At 38.7% G+C, this 15,832-nt stretch overlaps 3 protein-coding genes across 3 annotated transcripts; all 3 read left to right on the plus strand.

Annotated features, from left to right (window-relative positions):
- Nucleotides 1-364: 364 nt before the first annotated feature.
- Nucleotides 365-3,713, plus strand: LOC145912185 (choline/ethanolamine transporter flvcr2a-like). Its single transcript, XM_082999592.1, has 4 exons — nucleotides 365-1,781; nucleotides 2,387-2,597; nucleotides 3,093-3,156; nucleotides 3,588-3,713. The coding sequence occupies exons 1-4, from the start codon at nucleotides 365-367 to the stop codon at nucleotides 3,711-3,713; spliced, it is 1,818 nt and encodes a 605-aa protein (XP_082855718.1).
- A 1,274-nt stretch (nucleotides 3,714-4,987) lies between these two features.
- LOC145912186 (choline/ethanolamine transporter FLVCR2-like) lies at nucleotides 4,988-6,415 on the plus strand. The gene has a single exon (XM_082999593.1). The coding sequence runs from the start codon at nucleotides 4,988-4,990 to the stop codon at nucleotides 6,413-6,415; it is 1,428 nt and encodes a 475-aa protein (XP_082855719.1).
- A 5,539-nt stretch (nucleotides 6,416-11,954) lies between these two features.
- LOC145912187 (choline/ethanolamine transporter flvcr2a-like) lies at nucleotides 11,955-14,545 on the plus strand. The gene is made up of 3 exons (XM_082999594.1): nucleotides 11,955-13,371; nucleotides 13,972-14,182; nucleotides 14,446-14,545. Exons 1-3 carry the CDS (start codon nucleotides 11,955-11,957, stop codon nucleotides 14,543-14,545), a joined length of 1,728 nt encoding a protein of 575 aa, XP_082855720.1.
- The last annotated feature ends 1,287 nt before the right edge of the window (nucleotides 14,546-15,832 follow it).

Raw genomic sequence — 15,832 nt, forward strand, 5'->3', positions numbered from 1 at the left:
GTTTGTCTTGCACCTGTACAGGGCAGCTTATTGAAGGTTTATTGTTCCACTGCAGTTGAGTAAGTATACTAAGGTTGGATACCTCAAGAAACAATGGTGTTTTTAAAGTTTAACTTACAATAATGTTTATTCGTCACCAAGAATCACAGGGAGACAGTTGAAATTTGACAGGTTTTGAAGAAACCATAACACTCACCTTTTCTAAACATTTATTGTCTGAAAATAATTAGTAGCGAAACCCATGTTTTTTGGGCACTTATACATATAAATGTTTCTTAATCACAGGTACATGCATAGGTTATACAACCTCTGTGCTTTGCAAAAGACAATATTTTGTTTTTTGTTTGTACCTAAATAATTGGGCATGGCCGCGCAGGAGATTGCTCTTTCCCGAGTTCGATGGTTGATTGCAGCAGCGACGTCACTGTACCAAGTTGCGGCGGTTGCGAATCTATCTTACGGCGTCGTCAATGATGTTTACGCGGAATATTTCGGTGTCACCTACGCACAGGTCGACCTAATATTAACTGGAGGATACATGGGGTCCATGCTGGTTATCCCGTTTCTTGCCTGGCTCTCGTTTCGGCAGAAGATAAAGTTACGCAGACTTCTGCTGGTTGGAGCGGGTTGTCTGACTCTCGGTCTTGGACTCCTCAGTTCTTCTTTCCTTCACCCCTCGCTCTTCGGCTTGGCTGTATTCGGGAATATCTTAACTGGAATCGGGAGACTTTTGTCCAAAACGATAATTTCGACGTTGGCAGTTTTGTGGTTCGCCGACAATGAAGTTGGGACGGTGATGGGGTTAAGTATGTTCGGGAGTTCGCTTGGCGGGATACTGGGGACAGGTCTGATGGGTTACATCGTTGACCCGGAAACTCCCTCGAATACGAGCTCGAAACAGCTTAACGCATCAGAAGGGATCACAAACCTGTTTGGTGATCATGCAAAGAATTCGCTGGGATCCAGCGTCAAGTCTCTCTTCTTGTACTACATTGCTTACGCTTCAGTGGCGGCTTTCATCTTTTTGTTTTATTACTTTTTCGTCACCGACCTTCCACCAAAGCCACCAACCCACGCGCAATCACTCAAGCGTGTCAAGGAGGATGTGTCGGACGACCAGACTTCCTTCGTGGAAAACCTCAGGTCATTTCTGGATCAAATGAAAAGACTGTTTTCCGATGGAACGTTTTTAATGCTTGCATTTTGCTGGGGTTTGTATCTTCAGACATATGCCATGGAGATCGCTTTTTTGGGTGAAATCATACGAGCCATGAAGGTCACTAATCCTTACGCAATGACAAGTTGGATTTTGATAAGTTACGGTATTGGCGGCATGTTTGGTGCTGGTTTTGGCGGGAAGCTTGTGGACAGATACAAAAATTACGTCGTAACATTAAAAGTAGCTAATTTGTGTTCCGTCTTTGCGACCGCCCTGGTGGCGGCGGGCGTGTTCATTAATCAAGTCTGGTTCGTGCTTGCGTTCAACGCAGTTTACTCGGTCTTTGCCCGCATTTGTTTTGTCGCTGTCATGGAAATTATCACACAACACACTTACCCGATGGACGTGGGGTTTGTTAACCTTTGGGTGGTTTTCATCGACACTTTATATGGCACTCTAATTACTGAGTTAGGTCGGTTCGTTTACAATTACTTGGGGGGATTCGCTGTCCTGATATTACAAAGCTTGATGATGTTTATTGGATCCATCCTGACATGGACGGCCAGAGTTAAACTTCAAAGACTTGAAGTGGAAAAAAGCGAAACGTCCAGACTGTTGGAAGGTCGGAATTAATTAGGAATCGAACCTGATTATCGTTGAAACTAAACCGGGAAATTCTTTTTGCATTTATTCAGTTTATTTTAATGCGCGTTATTGTATCCTTGTGTAGAATTTTGCTTACACCTTAAGATGCTCCAAATGTTTTTAAACGCTTTCACTGATAGTTTGAACTACGTTTTGCTTCGCTTTTCTCATAAACCTCTTAGATTGTGGCTGTTTGTTTTTACCTCGTTTTCTTAAACTATAACTGTCAAAAGTAGCGCAATGAAATAAAAACAACTCGTTATATCTGCTGGATATTTGTTCAGCTCATTGCCTTCCCTTAACAGGGAGATAAAGTAATTCAACTTGCGTTTTTCTCAAAGACAATGAACACTTACTACAACAAAAGCATTTCAAACAGGAACCTAAAACGCTTTGGTGTGTTTCCACTTTCAAATGGTTTAAGGGCAGTGGGTGGGGTTTACATATATCCGGTTTTCTCACCAGCAGCATGCCATAGTAACCGCGGGTATACAATGCGAGAAGTGAAACATAGGTCTGCACATACTTGTTAACACTTCCATTTTAATATTCACAAGTTGAGTAAACATGTTGATGAACCAGGTAGCAGTGTCACCGTGAACAGTCTCCATCCAGGAGTTGTGAAAACTGACCTGCAGAGGCATTTTGATGAACCGGGAAGTTGGATGTGGAAGACTGTGCTTAAAACATATCGATTTTTGACAAAGTGGAAAACACCTGAAGAAGGAGCAGAGACTTCTATATATTGTGCTGTTGCTCCTGAGTTAGATGGAGTCACTGGGAAATATTTTGGGTGAGTAATTAATTTCTTCTCAAAATTGCTTAATTATGACAATTGCTTGCTTCTTTGCTTCCTACAAAACTCAACATAAAAATTTTGTGTACACCACGCTGTCATTAGTGATATAAACGTTTACAATACATTGGTTGTAGTTAAAGTGGGACATTTGGGCCAGTTTAACCAGGTTGTTTAGTATTTTGCATTCACTATTGCCTTGTTAATTATGAAGAAAGTTGTAAGCTAGTTTGTAGTGTAGTAATCCCTTTTTATATCAGCGACTGCAAATTGCAAAATGAATCATAAGCAGCAAAAAATGATGCTGATGCTGAAAGATTGTGGAACATTAGTTTGGAAATGACCAAGCTCAAAGAATGAATGTTTTTCTTTATTATTTATTTCATAAAGTAAAAACTACTTTAATAATCACAATGTGTATCTGTATTGATAAAGTACTTCTTGGTATTTGGTTCATTTGTATAAAATTTTATTGTACACAATTGCATTTAGTTCAAAACATATGTCAAGTTCTTGTTCTATTTCTCCACTTTCCACCAACAGTAACAATGACCAAGTTCATTCATATTGCACAAAAAACTTGTTTTTTTTCGAACTTCAACCTTATTTCAGTGTATTTGTCTCAATATTATGTTAAGTATATAGTTTCAGCATAGAATTGTCATACAAACCCTGTTGTTTGCAAAACATATGCAATGCAATGCCCGTTGTTTTGCAACAATGTTAATTATGTTCATCCTAAATTTGTTTATTTTTTTCGTTGTATTTTTCTCCGCATCTGTCACAAAATGTTTGGGCAAATTGGTTCAAAACTTTTGAATTTTGATTTAATTTTAATGTTTTGCTTCCGTCGGGTTGCATTGCAGCGGACTACGAAATGCTTGACTGTTCACGTTATCTACCGTTTAAAACTGCCGTGCATTTGCATATTCACAGCACATCAGTATATTACATGTTGAATTCAAATTTACATTATGTCTGTGACAGGAAATAAACACACAGGAAATATTTGGATACATGGAGAATGTCCAGGGTTTGCACAGCATTATTGGACCCACCTGCGTCCACTTGGTAAATTTATATTGGCAAACCTTAACCTCAGAATTTCTCTGAAAACAAATGCAAATATATGTGTGCGAATTTATAGTTTCCAAGCTAAGTTATAGCTACGTCATCAACACAAAGGCAGCCGCTGAGTTGTGCAATATGTTTAATGCATGTGTGTGGGAAAATCTTGTTTCCCATGTGAACTGTTAAGTGCTGGTTCATGTTTTAGCGTTAATTATTTCCTCTGCTCTGGGCTGCTTGCGTTACAGTCTGGCGTTTGGTCATTGCATATTCTTCCATTCTATTCGACACTATGAGAATTAATGCAATGCTAATTTTGTAACGTAAACTTCTGTTAGTAATTTGATGTCAAGTATAATAAAATGTTTAACGTGTATCATTGCATGTAAATTTGGTGTAACCTCATTACATGTTGATGAAATGTGATGCAGGATATATAGAGTCAGTGTATATTTCGTTGCATTAGGTTCCGGGAATAGTTCTGCAATATCATCATGATTTTCTTGGCTTTGATTTGGTGATTCTGTCCGCAAGTTTTTTGTTTACAGGCGTTTGAAAATTCTATTTAAATATAACTCTTTGCTGACGTTTAGATGAGGCAACCGCTTTTGCATTCTTCTTGCATAGCTGATAATTGTTTATAAAACGTAGCTTACCGATTTGCCTCACTTTTAGCTTTCAGGATTATATGAAAACCTGTGCGTCGTTTTGATAAGTTTTGATATGACTGTTTAGAAAAATCTCATATCATTTACGAAAATGCAATGTTTTTTTCGTGTAAATTCCATCGTCCGGCAATTTAGTTTACTTTCTTCGCTGAACAAAAGTTATTTGGACAAATCGTGACTAGTTTTCAAACAACACGGATTTCTTAACTCATCGAAGTCTGGTTTACCCCGCGTTATGCTGGAAGTTTCAAACTTCATGTGGAAGTGCCATTGATGCAGGAGAGCCAGTTTGTCTTGCACCTGTACAGGGCAGCTTATTGAAGGTTTATTGTTCCACTGCAGTTGAGTAAGTATACTAAGGTCGGATACCTCAAGAAACAATGGTATTTTTAAAGTTTAACTTACAATAATATTTATACGTCACCAAGAATCACAGGGAGACAGTTGAAATTTAACAGGTTTTGAAGAAACCATAACACTCACCTTTTCTAAACATTTATTGTCTGAAAATAATTAGTAGCGAAACCCATGTTTTTTGGGCACTTATACATATAAATGTTTCTTAATCACAGGTACATGCATAGGTTATACAACCTCTGTGCTTTGCAAAAGACAATATTTTGTTTTTTGTTTGTACCTAAATAATTGGGCATGGCCGCGCAGGAGATTGCTCTTTCCCGAGTTCGATGGTTGATTGCAGCAGCGACGTCACTGTACCAAGTTGCGGCGGTTGCGAATCTATCTTACGGCGTCGTCAATGATGTTTACGCGGAATATTTCGGTGTCACCTACGCACAGGTCGACCTAATATTAACTGGAGGATACATGGGGTCCATGCTGGTTATCCCGTTTCTTGCCTGGCTCTCGTTTCGGCAGAAGATAAAGTTACGCAGACTTCTGCTGGTTGGAGCGGGTTGTCTGACTCTCGGTCTTGGACTCCTCAGTTCTTCTTTCCTTCACCCCTCGCTCTTCGGCTTGGCTGTATTCGGGAATATCTTAACTGGAATCGGGAGACTTTTGTCCAAAACGATAATTTCGACGTTGGCAGTTTTGTGGTTCGCCGACAATGAAGTTGGGACGGTGATGGGGTTAAGTATGTTCGGGAGTTCGCTTGGCGGGATACTGGGGACAGGTCTGATGGGTTACATCGTTGACCCGGAAACTCCCTCCAATACGAGCTCGAAACAGCTTAACGCATCAGAAGGGATCACAAACCTGTTTGGTGATCATGCAAAGAATTCGCTGGGATCCAGCGTCAAGTCTCTCTTCTTGTACTACATTGCTTACGCTTCAGTGGCGGCTTTCATCTTTTTGTTTTATTACTTTTTCGTCACCGACCTTCCACCAAAGCCACCAACCCACGCGCAATCACTCAAGCGTGTCAAGGAGGAAGTGTCGGACGACCAGACTTCCTTCGTGGAAAACCTCAGGTCATTTCTGGATCAAATGAAAAGACTGTTTTCCGATGGAACGTTTTTAATGCTTGCATTTTGCTGGGGTTTGTATCTTCAGACATATGCCATGGAGATCGCTTTTTTGGGTGAAATCATACGAGCCACGAAGGTCACTAATCCTTACGCAATGACAAGTTGGATTTTGATAAGTTACGGTATTGGCGGCATGTTTGGTGCTGGTTTTGGCGGGAAGCTTGTGGACAGATACAAAAATTACGTCGTAACATTAAAAGTAGCTAATTTGTGTTCCGTCTTTGCGACCGCCCTGGTGGCGGCGGGCGTGTTCATTAATCAAGTCTGGTTCGTGCTTGCGTTCAACGCAGTTTACGCGGTCTTTGCCCGAATTTGTTTTGTCGCTGTCATGGAAATTATCACACAACACACTTACCCGATGGACGTGGGGTTTGTTAACCTTTGGGTGGTTTTCATCGACACTTTATATGGCACTCTAATTACTGAGTTAGGTCGGTTCGTTTACAATTACTTGGGGGGATTCGCTGTCCTGATATTACAAAGCTTGGTGATGTTTATTGGATCCATCCTGACATGGACGGCCAGAGTTAAACTTCAAAGACTTGAAGTGGAAAAAAGCGAAACGTCCAGACTGTTGGAAGGTCGGAATTAATTAGGAATCGAACCTGATTATCGTTGAAACTAAACGGGGAAATTCTTTTTGCATTTATTCAGTTTATTTTAATGCGCGTTATTGTATCCTTGTGTAGAATTTTGCTTACACCTTAAGATGCTCCAAATGTTTTTAAACGCTTTCACTGATAGTTTGAACTACGTTTTGCTTCGCTTTTCTCATAAATCTCTTAGATTGTGGCTGTTTGTTTTTACCTCGTTTTCTTAAACTATAACTGTCAAAAGTAGCGCAATGAAATAAAAACAACTCGTTATATCTGCTGGATATTTGTTCACTTTTTGCACTTAACAGGGAGATAAAGTAATTTAACTTGCGTTTTTCTCAAAGACAATGAACACTTACTACAACAAAAGCATTTCAAACAGGAACCTAAAACGCTTTGGTGTGTTTCCACTTTCAAATGGTTTAAGGGCAGTGGGTGGGGTTTAAATATATCCGGTTTTCTCACCAGCAGCATGCCATAGTAACCGCGGGTATACAATGCGAGAAGTGAAACATAGGTCTGCACATACTTGTTAACACTTCCATTTTAATATTCACAAGTTGAGTAAACATGTTGATGAACCAGGTAGCAGTGTCACCGTGAACAGTCTCCATCCAGGAGTTGTGAAAACTGACCTGCAGAGGCATTTTGATGAACCGGGAAGTTGGATGATGAAGAAGATTTTGAAACTTCATCGATTTTTGACAAAGTGGAAAACACCTGAAGAAGGATCACAGACTTGTATACATTGTGCTGTTGCTCCTGCGTTAGATGGAGTTACTGGGAAATATTTTGGGTGAGTAATTAATTTCTTCTCAAAATTGCTTAATTATGACAATTTCTTGCTTCTTTGCTTCCCACAAAACTCAACATAAAAATTTTGTGTAAACCACGCTGTCATTAGTAATATAAACGTTTACAATACATTGGTTGTAGTTAAAGTGGGACATTTGGGCCAGTTTAACCAGGTTGTTTAGTATTTTGCATTCACTTGTAGCGAACACAGTGTATATTAATATGAAAATTGTAATATTGGAACTGTTTATATTCGTGACCGGGCCATTCCATTCCATTCCATTCTACTTGTGGTTTCATTTGGACTGCTGCGTACGTTTCAGCCATCTTAATACAAGATTGATTACCTGATTGGTGTCGGATTACGGAGTTTACAGAAGAACACGCATTAAAACGTAACATTGGTGACCCCGACGTGATGGTTCTTCAGCAACGACAAGGCAAAACTGTAAGTACAAGACCTTTGGAATTATGCTTGCATTTGCTGTAACGCTGAAGTAACCGCAAGAAGTCTGTCATTGAAGAACAATGAACTGTTGATTGACTTCTTTTGTTGGAATACGAACTTTAAACTTGGAAAACTCGAGTGCTGTACAGATTCTTTTCACAACAATTTGGACAAACTTTGGACTTCTGAAGATTGCAAATTTTTGATTCACTGACGCCGTTATGACTGACGCAAAAATTCCACCATTGGAATACTCACTTCAACAAAAATTGGATTCGAGGATTGTGAACTTTTCATACAAGGTTGGATTATATGGAATTTTGGTCCTGTGAAAGAAAACAATTTTCCTGTAACACCTCTACTGGACTATGGGACACGGAACTTTGCTACATCGATGGAAGACCACGCCTACCACTCCTACTCTGACCCGGTACTGTAACCGATACATTTTTTCTATATACGTTTTTCAAGTCGAACTGCTGCAAAGCATGTTTTGTTAAGTTTTGTGAACACAAGTAATACGCCTATCCTTTGTGGTTATGTTATCATATTATTGCCCTATATTGTATTTTCTGTTAAAAATGTAGCCTTAGTTTGACGTAAATCTTGTCACCAAAACATTAGTTGATTTTTTTTTGGGCATACGTGTTGACGTTAATTAATGGTGAATTGTGGAACCTAGCCTAACATTTGTCTGCTTATAGAAAACCCTCACTGAGGTGGCGCAGCTAAGGGCCTGACGCAAATAGCGCTAAGCAAGGTCGCAGATATACACACACAACACTACAGCATTTTTTTTGCCCTTTAGGAAAAAATCCTTGCCAGTTTTTAGTTAGGGGTTATGGCTAGTAGAAGCATGAAACTGATAATGTACTTAATTCGCGTATGAAGTTTTTGGCCCACATTTTTTTTGTGACATGAATTAACTTGAACTAAGCTACCATTTTTATGTTTATGACATTTGTTGCTGCTATTTCCAAAACAAACATTTTTTTACCACACTAGTGCCACAAACTTAGTCCTCGTCTACTCTTTCATGACATTTTCTTGTAGCGTAAATATTTTACGAGAGGACGAATAACTCGCGTAAGCCCATTATTTTCGGAAGCTCACTACCTGTATGGTGTGACGTGCTTTTTCCACAGCATTATTCCAAAACTGGCATTGAGGATAACGGACTTATTACATTTTTTTTATTGCTTTTGCAAGGCCAGCATTTTTTTTACATATATACTGACTGATGAACACTTTTTACATATACGAGATATGAGCCAATTACTTTTTGAAGGCCATACAGCTGAGCCATTATTTTATATATATACGCGCATTTTTAAGTCGCATGCGGGTCGTTCTTTCCTGAACACACACTTATACATACTTATTTTTTCTATCGACCCAAGAGAAAATGCAAGCATTTGTTGCGCAAGCTATAATGCGATGGAATTGTGGTACACTATAATTTAAAATCTAATTTTTTTTTAACGCAGCACGCAATTTTCATAAACGCCTTATTTTTGTGAATATACTCTTCTTTCTTTGTTTTCATTTTTCAGCACAACACTTCGAACCTTGAACTGTACGAGCTCACGAACCCTTGGAGACCACACCAAACATCGGAATCAATAACAACGTCGACGCAACTTGTGATCGTTTATTCCACATGCATCAAGCAATTTTTTTTTGTGTGTGTTGCGTCGGTTTTGGAATTGATTGCGACAATTACCTTTGTTACCAAAACTTTGGTGTGGTTTTAAATTGATAATGAAACATTTCGCACGAAGGGGCAAGTGTAGCGAACACAGTGTATATTAATATGAAAATTGTAATATTGGAACTGTTTATATTCGTGACCGGGTTTCCACGTACAGAGGTCAAACTAAACGTGGTATTACAGACCTTTAAACAACGACCGCCCTGGCTCTAAAACAATAAAGGACTATAAAGTGCTGTAACCTGTTGGTCAGCCCTGACATGCCTAGCGGGCACTTGTGACTTGTGTTCATGCTTTAAATGGGCCACATTGGCTTGCATGATTATTCCATTCCATTCTATTCCATTCCATTCTACTTGTGGTTTCATTTGGACTGCTGCGTACGTTTCAGCCATCTTAATACAAGATTGATTACCTGATTGGTGTCGGATTACGGAGTTTACAGAAGAACACGCATTAAAACGTAACACACTATTGCCTTGTTAATTATGAAGAAAGTTGTAAGCTAGTTTGTAGTGTAGTAATCCCTTTTTATATCAGCGACTGCAAATTGCAAAATGAATCAAAAGCAACAAAAAATGATGCTGATGCTGAAAGATTGTGGAACATTAGTTTGGAAATGACCAAGCTCAAAGAATGAATGTTTTATTTTATCATTTATTTCATAAAGTAAAAACTACTTTACTAAGTTATAGTGTTTATTTGTATTTGGATCATTTGTATAAAATTCTATTGTACACATTTGTATTTAGTTTAAAACATATGTCAAGTTCTTGTTCTACCTCATCAGTAGTAACATTGCTGTGTTCTGTTGTATTTCTGCACTTTCCACCAACAGTAACGATGACCGAGTTCATTCATATTGCACAAAAAACTTGTTTTTTTTCGAACTTCAACCTTATTTCAGCGTATTTGTCTCAATATTATGTTAAGTATATTGTTTCAGCATAGAAATGCCATGCAAACCCTGTTGTTTGCAAAACATATGCAATGCAATGCCCGTTGTTTTGCAACAATGTTAATTATGTTCATCCTAAATTTGTTTATTTTTTTCGTTGTATTTTTCTCCGCATCTGTCACAAAATGTTTGGGCAAATTTGTTCAAAACTTTTGAATTTTGATTTAATTTTACTGTTTTGCTTCCGTCGGGTTGCATTCCAGCGGACTACGAAATGCTTGACTGTTCACGTTATCTACCGTTTAAAACTGCAGTGCATTTGCATATTCACAGCACATCAGTATATTACATGTTGAATTCAAATCTACATTATGTCTGTGACAGGAAATAAGCACACAGGAAATATTTGCATACAGGGAGAATGTCCAGTGTTTGTTCAGCATTATTGAACCCACCTGCGTCCACTTGGTAAATTTATGTTGGCAAACCTTAACCTCAGAATTTCTCTGAAAACAAATGCAAATATATGTGTGCGAATTTATAGTTTCCAAGCTAAGTTATAGCTACGTCATCAACACAAAGGCAGCCGCTGAGTTGTGCAATATGTTTAATGCATGTGTGTGGGAAAATCTTGTTTCCCATGTGAACTGTTAAGTGCTGGTTCATGTTTTAGCGTTAATTATTTCCTCTGCTTGCGTTACAGTCTGGCGTTTGGTCATTGCACATTCTTCCATTCTATTCGACACTATGAGAATTAATGCAATGCTAATTTTGTAACGTAAACTTCTGTTAGTAATTTGATGTCAAGTATAATAAAATGTTTAACGTGTATCATTGCATGTAAATTTGGTGTAACCTCATTACATGTTGACGAAATGTGATGCAGGATATATAGAGTCGGTGTATGTTTCGTTGCATTAGGTTCCGGGAATAGTTCTGCAATATCATAATGATTTTCTTGGCTTTGATTTGGTGATTCTGTCCGCAAGTTTTTTGTTTACAGGCGTTTGAAAATTCTATTTAAAGATAACTCTTTGCTGACGTTTAGATGAGGCAACCGCTTTTGCATTCTTCTTGCATAGCTGATAATTGTTTATAAAACGTAGCTTACCGATTTGCCTCACTTTTAGCTTTCAGGATTATATGAAAACCTGTGCGTCGTTTTGATAAGTTTTGATATGACTGTTTAGAAAAATCTCATATCATTTACGAAAATGCAATGTTTTTTTCGTGTAAATTCCATCGTTTACTTTCTTCGCTGAACAAAAGTTATTTGGACAAATCGTGACTAGTTTTCAAACAACACGGATTTCTTAACTCATCGAAGTCTGGTTTACCCCGCGTTATGCTGGAAGTTTCAAACTTCATGTGGAAGTGCCATTGATGCAGGAGAGTCAGTTTGTCTTGCACCTGTACAGGGCAGCTTATTGAAGGTTTATTGTTCCACTGCAGTTGAGTAAGTATACTAAGGTCGGATACCTCAAGAAACAATGGTGTTTTTAAAGTTTAACTTACAATAATGTTTATACGTCACCAAGAATCACAGGGAGACAGTTGAAATTTGACAGGTTTTGAAGAAACATACAAATGTTTCTTAATCACAGGTACATGCATAGGTTATACAACCTCTGTGCTTTGCAAAAGACAATATTTTGTTTTTTGTTTGTACCTAAATAATTGGGCATGGCCGCGCAGGAGATTGCTCTTTCCCGAGTTCGATGGTTGATTGCAGCAGCGACGTCACTGTACCAAGTTGCGGCGGTTGCGAATCTATCTTACGGCGTCGTCAATGACGTTTACGCGGAATATTTCGGTGTCACCTACGCACAGGTCGACCTAATATTAACTGGAGGATACATGGGGTCCATGCTGGTTATCCCGTTTCTTGCCTGGCTCTCGTTTCGGCAGAAGATAAAGTTACGCAGACTTCTGCTGGTTGGAGCGGGTTGTCTGACTCTCGGTCTTGGACTCCTCAGTTCTTCTTTCCTTCACCCCTCGCTCTTCGGCTTGGCTGTATTCGGGAATATCTTAACTGGAATCGGGAGACTTTTGTCCAAAACGATAATTTCGACGTTTGCAGTTTTGTGGTTCGCCGACAATGAAGTTGGGACGGTGATGGGGTTGAGTATGTTCGGGAGTTCGCTTGGCGGGATACTGGGGTCAGGTCTGATGGGTTACATCGTTGACCCGGAAACTCCCTCCAATACGAGCTCGAAACAGCTTAACGCATCAGAAGGGATCACAAACCTGTTTGGTGATCATGCAAAGAATTCGCTGGGATCCAGCGTCAAGTCTCTCTTCTTGTACTACATTGCTTACGCTTCAGTGGCGGCTTTCATCTTTTTGTTTTATTACTTTTTCGTCACCGACCTTCCACCAAAGCCACCAACCCACGCGCAATCACTCAAGCGTGTCAAGGAGGATGTGTCGGACGACCAGACTTCCTTCGTGGAAAACCTCAGGTCATTTCTGGATCAAATGAAAAGACTGTTTTCCGATGGAACGTTTTTAATGCTTGCATTTTGCTGGGGTTTGTATCTTCAGACATATGCCATGGAGATCGCTTTTTTGGGTGAAATCATACGAGCCATGAAGGTCACTAATCCTTACGCAATGACAAGTTGGATTTTGATAAGTTACGGTATTGGCGGCATGTTTGGTGCTGGTTTTGGCGGGAAGCTTGTGGACAGATACAAAAATTACGTCGTAACATTAAAAGTAGCTAATTTGTGTTCCGTCTTTGCGACCGCCCTGGTGGCGGCGGGCGTGTTCATTAATCAAGTCTGGTTCGTGCTTGCGTTCAACGCAGTTTACGCGGTCTTTGCCCGCATTTGTTTTGTCGCTGTCATGGAAATTATCACACAACACACTTACCCGATGGACGTGGGGTTTGTTAACCTTTGGGTGGTTTTCATCGACACTTTATATGGCACTCTAATTACTGAGTTAGGTCGGTTCGTTTACAATTACTTGGGGGGATTCGCTGTCCTGATATTACAAAGCTTGGTGATGTTTATTGGATCCATCCTGACATGGACGGCCAGAGTTAAACTTCAAAGACTTGAAGTGGAAAAAAGCGAAACGTCCAGACTGTTGGAAGGTCGGAATTAATTAGGAATCGAACCTGATTATCGTTGAAACTAAACCGGGAAATTCTTTTTGCATTTATTCAGTTTATTTTAATGCGCGTTATTGTATCCTTGTGTAGAATTTTGCTTACACCTTAAGATGCTCCAAATGTTTTTAAACGCTTTCACTGATAGTTTGAACTACGTTTTGCTTCGCTTTTCTCATAAATCTCTTAGATTGTGGCTGTTTGTTTTTACCTCGTTTTCTTAAACTATAACTGTCAAAAGTAGCGCAATGAAATAAAAACAACTCGTTATATCTGCTGGATATTTGTTCACTTCTTGCACTTAACAGGGAGATAAAGTAATTCAACTTGCGTTTTTCGCAAAGACAATGAACACTTAATACAACAAAAGCATTTCAAACAGGAACCTAAAACGCTTTGGTGTGTTTCCACTTTCAAATGGTTTAAGGGCAGTGGGTGGGGTTTAAATATATCCGGTTTTCTCACTAACAGCATGCCACAGTAACCGCAGGTATACAATGCGAGAAGTGAAACATAGGTCTGCACATACTTGTTAACACTTCCATTTTAATATTCACAAGTTGAGTAAACATGTTGATGAACCAGGTAGCAGTGTCACCGTGAACAGTCTCCATCCAGGAGTTGTGAAAACTGACCTGCAGAGGCATTTTGATGAGCCGGGAAGTTGGATGTGGAAGACTGTGCTTAAAACATATCGATTTTTCACGAAGTGGAAAACACCTGAAGAAGGAGCGCAGACTTCTATATATTGTGCTGTTGCTCCTGAGTTAGATGGGGTTACTGGGAAATATTTTGGGTGAGTAATTAATTTCTTCTCAAAATTGCTTAATTATGACAATTTCTTGCTTCTTTGCTTCCTACAAAACTCAACATAAAAATTTTGTGTAAACCACGCTGTCATTAGTAATATAAACGTTTACAATACATTGGTTGTAGTTAAAGTGGGACATTTGGGCCAGTTTAACCAGGTTGTTTAGTATTTTGCATTCACTATTGCCTTGTTAATTATGAAGAAAGTTGTAAGCTAGTTTGTAGTGTAGTAATCCCTTTTTATATCAGCGACTGCAAATTGCAAAATGAATCAAAAGCAACAAAAAATGATGCTGATGCTGAAAGATTGTGGAACATTAGTTTGGAAATGACCAAGCTCAAAGAATGAATGTTTTATTTTATCATTTATTTCATAAAGTAAAAACTACTTTACTAAGTTATAGTGTTTATTTGTATTTGGATCATTTGTATAAAATTCTATTGTACACATTTGTATTTAGTTTAAAACATATGTCAAGTTCTTGTTCTACCTCATCAGTAGTAACATTGCTGTGTTCTGTTGTATTTCTGCACTTTCCACCAACAGTAACGATGACCGAGTTCATTCATATTGCATAAAAAACTTGTTGATCTGTTTTTTTTTTCAAACTTCAACCTTATTTCAGTGTATTTGTCTCAATATTATGTTAAGTATATAGTTTCAGCATAGAAATGCCATACAAACCCTGTTGTTTGCAAAACATATGCAATGCAATGCCCGTTGTTTTGCAACAATGTTAATTATGTTCATCCTAAATTTGTTTATTTTTTTCGTTGTATTTTTCTCCGCATCTGTCACAAAATGTTTGGGCAAATTTGTTCAAAACTTTTGAATTTTGATTTAATTTTACTGTTTTGCTTCCGTCGGGTTGCATTGCAGCGGACTACGAAATGCTTGATCGTTCACGTTATCTGCCGTTTAAAACTGCAGTGCATTTGCATATTCACAGCACATCAGTATATTACATGTTGAATTCAAATCTACATTATGTCTGTGACAGGAAATAAACACACAGGAAATATTTGGATACATGGAGAATGTCCAGGGTTTGCACAGCATTATTGAACCCACCTGCGTCCACTTGGTAAATTTATGTTGGCAAACCTTAACCTCAGAATTTCTCTGAAAACAAATGCAAATATATGTGTGCGAATTTATAGTTTCCAAGCTAAGTTATAGCTACGTCATCAACACAAAGGCAGCCGCTGAGTTGTGCAATATGTTTAATGCATGTGTGTGGGAAAATCTTGTTTCCCATGTGAACTGTTAAGTGCTGGTTCATGTTTTAGCGTTAATTATTTCCTCTGCTTGCGTTACAGTCTGGCGTTTGGTCATTGCACATTCTTCCATTCTATTCGACACTATGAGAATTAATGCAATGCTAATTTTGTAACGTAAACTTCTGTTAGTAATTTGATGTCAAGTATAATAAAATGTTTAACGTGTATCATTGCATGTAAATTTGGTGTAACCTCATTACATGTTGACGAAATGTGATGCAGGATATATAGAGTCGGTGTATGTTTCGTTGCATTAGGTTCCGGGAATAGTTCTGCAATATCATCATGATTTTCTTGGCTTTGATTTGGTGATTCTGTCCGCAAGTTTTTTGTTTACAGGCGTTTGAAAATTCTA

Source organism: Ascidia mentula, chromosome 8 (assembly GCF_947561715.1).
Source record: "Ascidia mentula chromosome 8, kaAscMent1.1, whole genome shotgun sequence".
Lineage (NCBI taxonomy): Eukaryota > Metazoa > Chordata > Ascidiacea > Phlebobranchia > Ascidiidae > Ascidia > Ascidia mentula.

Bases quoted from the DNA above. Each gene is read 5' to 3' on its own strand.
- LOC145912185 (XM_082999592.1), top strand. From the start codon at position 365: ATGGCCGCGCAGGAGATTGCTCTTTCCCGAGTTCGATGGTTGATTGCA. The intron at 2,598-3,092 runs GTGAGTAATTAA...AATTGCATTTAG, and splicing joins GTCACTGGGAAATATTTTGG to TTCAAAACATATGTCAAGTT. The intron at 3,157-3,587 runs GTTCATTCATAT...TGTCTGTGACAG, and splicing joins CCAACAGTAACAATGACCAA to GAAATAAACACACAGGAAAT.
- LOC145912186 (XM_082999593.1), top strand. From the start codon at position 4,988: ATGGCCGCGCAGGAGATTGCTCTTTCCCGAGTTCGATGGTTGATTGCA.
- LOC145912187 (XM_082999594.1), top strand. From the start codon at position 11,955: ATGGCCGCGCAGGAGATTGCTCTTTCCCGAGTTCGATGGTTGATTGCA. The intron at 13,372-13,971 runs GTCGGAATTAAT...TTGATGAACCAG, and splicing joins AACGTCCAGACTGTTGGAAG to GTAGCAGTGTCACCGTGAAC. The intron at 14,183-14,445 runs GTGAGTAATTAA...TTTTTATATCAG, and splicing joins GTTACTGGGAAATATTTTGG to CGACTGCAAATTGCAAAATG.